We start from the raw sequence: 11782 nt of genomic DNA on the forward strand, positions 1-11782 counted from the left end.
TCATCTTCAAGTCTCGACCACATCTCACTCATGACAGGAAACTGTAAGTCTACATTTCCTGCCAAATCAGCAGGCTCTAAAGTATGCTCCCTTTCAGCTATTCTCCAAGTGCCTGCATACGATGCTTTGTTTGAACTCAGAGCTGGGCTACTCAACCAGTCCATTTCCCAACCTAGCAAGGAGACACTTATTTAAAAGATTGACTGACCTGGAAAGTCTCATAGGAGGCAGCCTCCTATCTCCATTGCCGGGGGGGGGGGGGGGGGGGGGGGGGGAGGAGGAGGAAGGGTATTAGGTTTCACAAGAGGTTCCTCATGTCTGAGTCACCAAACAGCTTGAACTTCCTCCCCTGTCACATTGCCTCCCTTCTCCTTCACTTCCCTGGCCCTTCCTGTTCCATGACATTCAGCCAGAGCACCTTGTTCTCACCTTCAAGGCTCTGTGTAACTCCTCCCCTGCTTTCATCTTGGCTCTCAGTTCCTCTTATACCCTCTCTGGCTTCCTCTTACCTGTTCTGTGTCCCCCTCTACGCTTAGCTTCATTCCTTTCATGGATAGTCTCTGAAACTCATGAAGTAAATGCCCTCTCTCTCCTCCAAACCCACTTTTCACCATGCCTCCTTGATGGGTCTCCTCACTGATGCTCACACCTGCACAGTACCCTCATGCATCATCTTTGCCAGAGCTAGACTGGAAGCACTTGGGGCTAAAGACCCTGACTTAAGAGGTGTAGCACATCGTATACATTTGTGTCACTATAGCGCCATGATACATAAATAATAACCAACTGATGCTAAGAATATGTTTCACACTCCAACTTAGACCAGGCCTTAGCTTACCGGAAATCCCCTCACACCCTTCTCTTAGGTCCTGTCTTCATTACAGGAAGAAGCCCACTTACCCTACAGTTATCCGCCATCATGGTTATAATACCATTCTATTTTACAGTGTATGCCAGAGTGCTGGAGCTCTGCTCCGTCTCAGATTTTAGCACGGTTTAGGAAGACGGTTAGGCTCTGCCTGCAGTGCAAGATGTAGCTGTGTTTTAAATATGTCAGGACATAACTACGTTGTAACTGGACTCTTCGAGCCGTGCTTTTTTGCAACACAGGTCCAAAATCTACTCACTAGAGCCTGGCTTTGTAACAACATTCCTCCAGGTCTACAGTGGCCAATGAAACCGCAGTTGTTACCCTGCCCTCAAGAACCACACTCAAACATGGCTCAAGCTAACATAATTCCTGCCTAGAGGCTCACCATACACGTCTGACTCTACAGTGACCCTTCCGGCAAGAGTCACCGTGCAGCTATCTCCCTCACCAAGCTGCTTTTAATACTCTATTTGCCTTACTCAGTTCACCAAACGCTAACAGCTTTGCCAGATCCACCTCTCTGCTGCTAATCCATACTAAGGGGTCTTGCCTATTAAAACCCTAATTTATTCTTCCCATCCCCTGCAGAGGCTCATCCCTCACTCAGACCATTCCTAGCAATACTGCTTGCTCGTAGCCTCCTACAAGCCCCTTGAGCGATTTTACACAGAGATTTAACCCTCCACTTTGATCAAATGAGCTGCCTCATCACAGGAACCAATCAGGTTTTCATATCGGTGGGGAGAGCAGATTTAACACATTTTTCAGCTACTGCAAACAGTCAGGAGGAGCTCTCAGCCCTTTCTGAGAACACCTCCTTCTTCCCCTCCCCCCACCTGATTAAATTTAAAATCACCTTGAAAGTACAAGTGTATCAGTGGGAAGAAGAGGGGGGTCTATTGCCTGGACTCACTGGTCAGCTTTGAAGGAGTTTTATGGTTTTGGGGACTATTTTATGCTTTTTTCATAATTAACCTTTTCAAATGTTGTACCAATAAAATAAAAACCAGCAGGATCTTATTAAAGGGAAAAAGGCAAAATACCACATTTATTGTGAATACAGAAAGAATCATAGTAAGCAGTTAGTTATAGTTATAACATTCCATTCAATCTCAAATTTATTCTCACATTCATTCATACAAACACACACACACACACACACACAGGTTCTGCAAGGTTGTTATCATAGTTACCAGCCTTAGAGTTGCCCATGCCAAGCCACTGGCCAGGTGGCCTGGACATGAGGAGGGAGCAGGGCCTTGTCAGATGCTCATCTGATGCTCCTGGAAGTTGGTTTGCAGAATCAGACCCCAAAGTTCTCACTTTTTAGAGTCTATTTTTATAGGAATTTCTTCCTATGCCAGTCTATGGGAATTGCTTCATCATGCTGTTGCTGAATCAATCAGCAGATAGCACATTCCTGACGGCTCCAAGATGTTATCTTGTTCTTTGGTTCTCCCATTCTTGAGGCTGTTGGGCGGATTCCAGTCTGCCCTCCGGGGGTCCTCTGGTTATTTCCACTTGACGCCTTCTTCAGCCGATGGACACTGGATTCTTAGGCTGGCACCTCCCTGATCATTCAGTTATTATCCACACCCAGCATCCATCCACATACATCCTCTATCTCTATTTTAATCACAATGGTTAATACAACAAAAGGGCGGGGAGTCTCTGGGTGCTGTTTCTGTTGTTAGAGTATTGCTTTGAGTCTCTCTCTCTGTGAATTGCTTTGAGAACAGACTCTGTCTTAGAATGTACTAACACAGTTAGCAGCTTGCAAGTTTCACACATAGAGGGAGAGAAACAGCACCAAAAACCAAGAGACCTCTTAATTAGTAATACCCTGGAATTTAAACTCTGGGGAATCAAACTCATTTGTGATTTTAATACAGAACTTCTTTAATATGATCCAACACCAATAAGAGAGTGACAACTAAAGTGGACATGGAAGAAAATCAGTGGTCTTCCTTTGGTTACAAATGAGAGACCCTGTGATAGTGAGAGGGTCTGACATGGGAGGACTCCGCACAAAGGAAGATTTATGTTGGGACTGATCCTGTCTCCAGCTTCAGCTGCATTGATGTTACTGGGGTGTTCGGTTGCGTAAGGCCTATGGGATCAGACTATGATAGCACCTGTTCTGTCTCCAGAGTGTTCATTAACAGAGCCATGACGGTGAGCAGTTAATTACTTTTGTTAAAAAAAATCGTTAGTGCCCTTTCTGTGTGTGGGACACTGGCCTCAGGAGAGGGCAGTATATAATGGACGAGGGAGGGGACATGAGGGTGCTCAGCACCTATGAACAATCCTGGCACGTGGATATTATCACTGGTACGCTGTGCAGAACACGTGGTTTTTTGGAAGTTATTTAAAGATGGGGCACCTGGCAGGCATTATGGGGAAGCTTTCTGGGGCATACAGGGAGGCCTGAAAGAAGGCACCAAGTTCAGGGTGGGATGAATTGACAAAGAGGTCTGTAAGGAGGCATGTTTAGGCAGAGGACAGAGTGAGTGGGGGTTAATGAGGGCAAGAAAGGAGGTGGGTCAAGTGGGGACATAGAACTGGTAGGTAGAATTCCAGGATTCTATTCCTGACTCTGTGTGACCTTGGAGCATTAAAACCTTTCTGTGCCTCAGTTTACCCTTAAGATTTTAGTCTGCTATAGGATTTTCTATAATGCCTAACATTAACATCTAAGTTCCCGGGGGTAATAATACCTACCACACAGGGGTATTGTAGGGCTTGATTTACTAACATTTGCACACTGTTTAGAGACACACTGTATTTTCTTTCTTTCTGGGCACTATTGCATTACAAATAATAACTAAGCCTGACGACACCCCTGAGACGTGCTGCAGGGTACATATTATCCCCATTTTACAGGTATGGAAACCGAGGCATAGAGCTGTTGAGTCCTACATTTTCATATTTGGGCAACAAAGTTAGGCACCTGAATAAGTAGCCTGAATTTCAAAGGCACTGGGCACCTGCTGCTCCCACTGAAATTAATACAAATCTAGGCAATTAATTTTAGGTACCCACGGCTGCACAGTTTGACTGAAGCCATTTTCTCTCTGTCAGCTGGAGTCTGTGGTTCATAAAGGCTGCTTTGTGGTTGTGCCACGCCGTGGGACAAAGGGCTGTTGTGGGGGGCACCCAGAACCCTGCTGCCTAAATGCCCTCTGAAGTCTGCTCCCTTTTATGATGGGGACTCGGTCAGGGCCCAGAGGCCTTGGGATTGGGGCCTCCTCCTCTGGATTTCTGCCAAACGTAGTTTAGCTGGTCCAGAGAATCTGGGTCAGAGTCAGGATCAGAAGTGCCAAGGTCTGTGCTGTGAGAGCCACTCCTCTATAGGAATTACATGGACTTTGCAAACATAAGTAAAAAGCAGGGAGGTCAAAGGCTGGTCTGAACAACCTTGATACTGCAGTTCACCTCTGGGAATAAGTAAATACCCCCTCAGCTGCATGCTGCCGAACAAACAGTGCCCTGGTTGGGTGCAGTTTGATCTGGAGAACAGACAGCAATTTCTGGCAAAGGTCAACTCTCTCTGGTAAGCCCTGCAAGCGCTTACCGGAGTGCTTGACTTTGTGAACAGTCCCACTGAGTTCAGTGTGGTAGCTGTGTTCGTCTGTGTCAGCAAAAGCAACGAGGAGTCCTTGTGGCCAAACAATTTTGTTAGTCTCTAAGGTGCCCCAAGGGCTCCTCGTTGTTTTTACTGAGTTCAATGGAATTACTCACATGCCTAAAGTTAAACACCTATGTGGTACTGGAACGATCAATGTCTACATTAATTCTGTTAAATACTGCATGGGCCAATGGACCCCTACTGGCTCCCTACATGTATGTGAATAGGGTGACCAGATGTCCCAGTTTTATAGGGACAGTCCCGTTTTTGGGGACTTTTTCTTATACAGGTGCCTATTACCCCTCACCCCTGTCCCGTTTTTTCACAGTTGCTGTCTGGTCACCCTATATGTGAGTGACAGTTCTCATTCCATACAGCCACACAGTGTGTTCATATGTATGCGAACCGTACTGACAAGCAGGGGGAGCAGAGCAGATATAATTTATGCTCTTAGCTGGGCTTTTTTTTCTCACTTAGATTAACAGACTGGTATTGAACACTGGGTTTTCCAAACCTGCTAGGTGAAGGGCAAGGCAGCAGAGGACAAGTTACACAAGGACAGAAAGAAGAGAATGACAGTCTCCTATAACAGGTTTCAGAGTAACAGCCATGTTAGTCTGTATTCGCAAAAAGAAAAGGAGGACTTGTGGCACCTTAGAGACTAGCCAATTTATTTGGGCATAAGCTTTCGTGAGCTACAGCTCACTTCATTGGATGCATACTGCGGAAAGTACAGAAGATCTTTTTATACACACAAACCATGAAAAAATGGGTGTTTACCACTACAAAACATTTTCTCTCCCCCCACCCCACTCTCCTATAACAGCATCTCACTCTACGCTGAAATGCCTTTCCTGATCACACAGGTTTTCTCTTCTAAAAAAATAAACCTGGCCAAAGACTGATTGCTCTTGCTGAACAAAACCAAAATCCTCATCCGGAACAGCTTCCAATCTGACGCTCAAGCAGATACAGCCTGGAGGCATACGGGGGGTATTATTTCATCATTCTCAACCAACTGGTTTTCCAATGTATTAAAAGCACTGAGATTGACTCATAAGGTAGGAACCCAGTCTTGCAATTGGATCCACATGCACAGAACCCTGAGCCCAGGCTGGAGCCCCATTTACTTCAGTTTTGGCCCTAACTCCAGTGGTCTCTGAATTCCGGATTGTTTGGCTGTTTTGGTTAGTTGTCCCATTGCCCCAGGGGAACTAGCATGGTCAGTTGTGATCATTGAGTATTTCCATGTATTTTAGCACACAGTGACACGGCAGTAATTAGATCCACAGGCTGTGTGTTTTGAAATGTTTTTATTGATTTTTAACATTCATTACGTGAAGTACAAACTGTCAGGTCTCAGCTATTTGAGAGACAGTAAAATGTCCAACATTGAGAGCTGCCAGTCAGAAAAATGTGTATTTTATATCAAACTTGAGTAACAGGGCGCAGCTATTAGTCCATGTCCCAGTATATAGTGGGAGGAAAATTATATAGTTTTACTACCTAGAGTCCTGATCCTGCAAAAACACATCACCTTACTCACATGAGTTGTCCCATTAACTCAAAAGGGATTACTCCTGGGAGTAAAGTTATGCTGTCATTACACCCACTGAAGGCAAGGGAAGCCTTTCTATCGACTTCAGTACATTTTGGAGCAAGCCCCATACACAATAGCATCAACGAGGATAAGGACACAATGTGAAGAGGATCAATAACCCTTGTGGATCCTACAGTGTCTTCCAGCCACCTTTTTGCTGAGCAGGTTATTTTCTCCTAAGCCTCTCGTTCACTAGGACCAGTGCACCAGACATGAAAAAGGATCTGCACATCTGCTGGTCTAACTTATTTGTAATCAGGATTTATCAGAATAGCTTCCCCCTTTCTCCTCTTGTGTGTGCACATATATATATATATATAGGAGCAGCAATGCACCATGTTACCATTTAGTGGTGCTCAAGCATTTTGGAACCTCTGCAAAGAGCAGTTTGCAGCACACATGGCAACTGCTACAGCTATGCTCCTGCCACCTGATGGAAGTCAGGTGAAGTCAATGAGGCTACACAGCTGTAAATATAAGTGGGGTTTGGCCCTGGGTGTGTTGCATCAGAATCCACAAGGTCACCCCTGAGGTTACCCTGAATAGAAGACATTTGTTAAATGAGTCACTGTGGAGAGGATCCTAATACTTCTTTATGGGGAACCCTAGAAAGATAAGGAAGGTGCCGGGAGACCTGTCAGCGGATCAACAAAATAACGTAGTGCACAAGCCATTAGGCCTAAAGGGTTTGCTCTTCAGGTGCTGGATGTTTATACAGAAGGTGAGCAACGCTGAACTGATTACTGGTACGGTTTGACTGCTAGTAAAGGAAATCTGAAATGGCATCTTAATATTTTAAACATGGATATTGGGGAACACATTTTGCTAAGCACATATTAGGTTTTTTCCAAGGGAACGCTGCAGCGGGTATCAGTCAAGGCAGGGCAATAAAACAGACAAGCTACATCTCGAAATAACGGGCCAACTGCAGACTGGGTTTAACCCGGCTGGCATTAAATTCTCTGGGCCACATTCAGTGCTTATGTTTCAAGTTAAAAATGAGCAGAATGGCACAAACAGAGTAATTTGCACTGATCTGGTCCTCCGTGGGTGTGTCAAAATGAGTGCGACTTACACTGAGGGAAATGAAAAAGGTGGAAATAGCAGGAAAAGCAACAAATAGGAGAGTGTAAAGTGTACATGGCAGGGAATTGTTACTTTATTTAACAACCCTCTGTCAGTTGCTTTTCATTCTACAGCCCCACTCCATCCAGCTGTTTCACCTCCTTGGTGTGTAAGTCACCCTGGGTTTTGCACATCCAAACTGGAGCAAATCACACTTCTTTATCACCCAGAGCCCATTTCTGCCTTCAGTGACACAATACGACTCTGATTGAAATCCACAGGAACTGCACTGGCAGAGGACAGAACTGGGTCTCCTGTAACTTAACACTAAAATTTGGGCCATTAGCTACTGATTAAACCCCTGGAATTTCTGCTTCAGAAGTGGCTCTGGATTTTCTCTTGCTGGCCAGGGTGTTCAGGATGGAGTCCTCACTGAAGGCCCCCTCGAAGGCAGAGAGAATGGACTGTCGGAACTTCTCCTTGAAGTCCTGCCCCACAAAGACATAGAGGATGGGGTTGATACAGCTGTTGAAGAAGGCAAGACTGGAAACCAAGGGGATCCCTATGTAAAGGGCCATTTTCAGCTCCTGATTGGAAGAGTTTTTAGACATTTCAAGCAAGCAGAAGACATGGTACGGAAAATAGCAGAGGAAAAACGACACTGTGACAGCAACAATGATCCTGAAAGGCTTAGTGGATCTGGCTAGATGGCTCCTTTTCATCCTGACAACAATGATGCTGTAGCAGACGAGGATCACAGTGAAGGGGATGAGGAACCCACATAAGAATCTGGTTACGATCATAGCTTTGTGCCTCATTTTCCACAGCCGCCGTGTCTCCTCAGATTTATAGTCATCAGACAGGGCAAAGTTATTGTAACAGCTGGTAACGTTCTTCGAATTAGTAGCAGTGTCTCGAAAAACAAGATACGGAGAGCTGATGATGAAGGCTAGGACCCATGTGACCAGGGCAATGTTGGAAGCCAACTTTGGTGTCCGGTGGTTACGAGACCACACAGGACAGATCACCGAAATGCATCGGTCTATGCTGATCACCATTAGGAGGAAGACGCTAGCAAACATATTGAGGAAGGCAATGGTGCTGTTCAATTTGCACAGGAGCTTCCCAAATGGCCAGTGAAAGCCCAGGGCAGTGTAGGCAATGCTGAAGGGCAGAAAAAAGGTGAAGATGAAATCGGCAACAGCCAGGTTTAGAAACCACACGGCATTAACTGTCTTCTTCATCTTGAAGCCAGCGATCCAGATGACAAGGCCATTGCCTGTCACCCCCAGCAGACACGCAATGCTGTAGACCACCATGGAAAGGATATGCATGCTCTTTTGGAGGCCAGAGAAGTAACTGGACACAGTGGAGTTTTCATGCTGAGTGGTGGAGCTGGTCGAGAACAGTGAAGAGGAAGAGATGTTCTCCATCACCATCTGGGCTCCTGAAACTAGACAAGCACACTTCTGCTAGTATTTGCATCACATTTGCAAAGGTGAGAATCTTTGCCAACAACAGCGCACCAACAACCCATCAGACCCTGAATCTGGGAAATAACTAACATTTAGTATTGACAATGCTTATCTAGAGCTTTTCATCTGAGATTCTCAACAACAGTTTACAAAGGCAGACCTACGTTACAGATGGGGAAAGTGAGGCATAAGGCATTTGAGTACCTTGGCCCAGATCCCAGCAAGACAGTGCCACAGCTAGGCGTAGGGAAGAGCTGTGTGTGAATATTAGAGGGCGGAAACTGGTCCTAAATGAGCCCTGTATCTGGTGCCTGATTTTGTCCAGCAGTTAAAGTAAGATATTCAGGCGTAAGCCCAGCCGCCTTTGGAGCACCTCAGAGTCCCACTACTATAAATGGAAACTCTGAAATCCGTCAAGACAAAAATAATTGATGCAAAGACTCCAGAATGCCTAGAAAGCACAATACCCAACTCACAGGGAGAATCGCACCGGGATGCTTTTCTCCTCTAACAGAAAAAAGAAAAGGAGGACTCTTGGCACCTTAGAGACTAACAAATTTATTTGAGCATAAGCTTTTGTGAGCTACAGCTCACTTCATCGGATGCATTCAGTGGAAAATACAGTGGGGAGATTTATATACACAGAGAACATGAAACAATGGGTGTCACAATACACACTGTAACAAGAGAGTGATCACTTAAGGTGAGCTATTACCAACAGGAGAGAAGGGGGGGAGGGGGGAGAACCTTTTGTAGTGATAATCAAGGTGGGCCATTTCCAGCAGTTGACAAGAAAGTCTGAGGAACAGCGGGGGGGGGGCGTAGGGGGGTGAAGGGGGGGAATAAACATGGGAAAATAGTTTTACTTTGTGTAATGACACATCCACTCCCAGTCTCTATTCAAGCCTAAGTTAATTGTATCCAGTTTGCAAATTAATTCCAATTCAGCAGTCTGTCGTTGGAGTCTGTTTTTGAAGTTTTTTTGTTGAAGAATTGCAACTTTTAGGTCTGTAATCGAGTGACCAAAGAGAGTGGACTGTTCTCCAACTGGTTTTTGAATGTTACAATTCTTGACGTCTGATTTGTGTCCATTTATTCTTTTACGTAGAGACTGTCCAGTTTGACCAATGTACATGGCAGAGGGGCATTGCTGGCACATATCACATTGGTAGATGTGCAGGTGAACGAGCCTCTGATAGCGTGGCTGATGTGATTAGGCCCTATGATGATGTCCCCTGAATAGATATGTGGACACAGTTGGCAACAGTTCAGCCATTGAATGCGTCCGATGAAGTGAGCTGTAGCTCACGAAAGCTTATGCTCAAATAAATTGGTTAGTCTCTAAGGTGCCACAAGTCCTCCTGTTCTTTTTGCGAATACAGACTAACACGGCTGCTACTCTGAAAGTAGCAAAAAAGAAGAAAGCCACACACAAAAAGTCTCTATTTCCCTCCAAGCACAGTTGCCAACTTTCTGTTGCCAACTTGCTGTTACCTGGTGCTTTATGATTGAATTCTGTTTCAGCAAAGTGCCTTTTGGGATACATTTTAAGTATAATAATTTATTATAATCTAGTAGGACAGATTTTCTCCCATTTACAAGCAAATCCCCCTTTGAAGTCCCAGCCACCTCCTGCTTTTTTCACGGCCTCTCACCCCCATTTAATTCCTGGCACTCGGATTCACTTGGGAGCACTCACCGCTGCTGTATGCTTCTCACCGCTTCTCTGCTCTCAGCTTCTGGGCACAGCGAGCAGTGCAGCCGCTGGGCTTATGGTCAAGAAGCTTCTGAGACAGTGAGTGGCTCTGAGAATGATTCAGGTTCGCTTGTTTGGTCTTTCCATGGCCTGAATTCATGGGGAATTTACGGGGTATCATTTATTCCAACCTCTTGTTCCTCAATTTACAGGGAGTAGAATTTAACCCGTTGGCATCTCTGGCCATAGCCTGTCCTGAGATGTTGTCCTAAGCAATCACTGTGGTTGGCAGAATGAAAGACGTCTCAAAGGTGCAGCTGTGAAAATGTGCCAAGTGACCCAACCCCATCCCAAGTGGAAGCTGTAATGCTGGGGACATGTGGCCCAAATTCACTATTGTATTAGGATCACAAGTCAAAGAGAATTCCCCAAGAGGATCACAAAGGGACAGATGCCTTGAGAGACCCTCTGAGGTGAGCACAATCTGCCCAGAATGAGGCTTCACATTGTATTTGGGGGTTGATCCTCAGTGTCTATTCCTGTCCCGGGGTAAGATTGCCCCTGAGTGCTGAAGAAGTTTTCCACATCAGGGGAAGTCCACATCAGGGGAAGTTTTTTCTCCTGGCTTTTTAATTTGTACTGAGAACAGGAGGGAACCTGCTCTTACTGCTTTCGATCTCGCTCTGTCCTCTGCCATGTGAGGCGCACGGGCGCCTGCAGAAGTTGTGCCCCCTTCTAGGAGTCATTAATTCAAAATTACATCCTTAATGTTGTGTGTCCGCTTCCCTCTTGGCTGATACACTGGGGACTGAACCATTGACCTGCACAGCTATACAGCCTGTGCAACTGCAGCCTGAGCTACAGAGCAACCATTGCACCTGGGCTGTGCAGTGCCGATCCGAGCCCACTGGGGGCCCTAAACGAGCATATCCCCCCACCCCACATACTAATAATTAATAGGAGGTGGGGGGCAGGTGCTTGAGCTGCTCAGGGCCCTAAGCAGTTGCTTAGCCTGCTTATGCCTAGCGCCAGCTCTGGCTGTAATGACTCCTAGTCTCTGTGGACTGGCACAGGGGAGGGGGAGTCTGTAACAAACACTCACCAGTGGGTCACCGTTGCAGTAACGCAGGTGCCTACTGGGGGGAAGGCGAAGCCATGCACTGCGAGGACCCGGATAGTAAAGAGCTCTGGGTGTGAGCCAGGCCCCCAGAGGCAAAGCGCTCTCCCTTCCTCAGCCCGCTCCTGGCAGCTGGTGGGAGACCCCCCCTTGCCTCCCTCCGGGGGCGGATTTCCCCCGCTCCTGCCGGCGGCCATGCTCCCCTCCCGCTGGGCATCGGGCCCCTCGTCCTCCCTCCCACCCACGTGCTGCTCCGGGACAGGTAAGACCCAGCTGGCCGGCGAGCTCGGCCTGGGCCAATAGCGTGGGGCAGAGGGCGGGACGGATCGC

General features: G+C 46.5%; 1 protein-coding gene across 2 annotated transcripts; it reads right to left on the minus strand.

The window, feature by feature from the left end:
• Positions 1-5803: 5803 nt before the first annotated feature.
• On the minus strand, positions 5804-11666 carry LOC140918112 (chemerin-like receptor 1). 2 transcript variants are annotated; one of them, XM_073361804.1, is made up of 2 exons: positions 11438-11666; positions 5804-8617 (listed from the first exon to the last, which is right to left on the minus strand). In XM_073361804.1, exon 2 carries the CDS (start codon positions 8601-8603, stop codon positions 7518-7520), a length of 1086 nt encoding a protein of 361 aa, XP_073217905.1. In that variant the 5' UTR covers positions 8604-8617; positions 11438-11666; the 3' UTR covers positions 5804-7517. The 2 variants fall into 2 exon arrangements, with proteins under 2 accessions (XP_073217905.1, XP_073217904.1); XM_073361803.1 differs by having other exon boundaries at positions 10339-11666.
• Between the last annotated feature and the right edge of the window lie 116 nt (positions 11667-11782).

Source organism: Lepidochelys kempii, chromosome 10, assembly GCF_965140285.1.
Source record: "Lepidochelys kempii isolate rLepKem1 chromosome 10, rLepKem1.hap1, whole genome shotgun sequence".
NCBI lineage: Eukaryota > Metazoa > Chordata > Testudines > Cheloniidae > Lepidochelys > Lepidochelys kempii.

Bases quoted from the DNA above. Each gene is read 5' to 3' on its own strand.
- LOC140918112 (XM_073361804.1), bottom strand. From the start codon at position 8,603: ATGGTGATGGAGAACATCTCTTCCTCTTCACTGTTCTCGACCAGCTCC.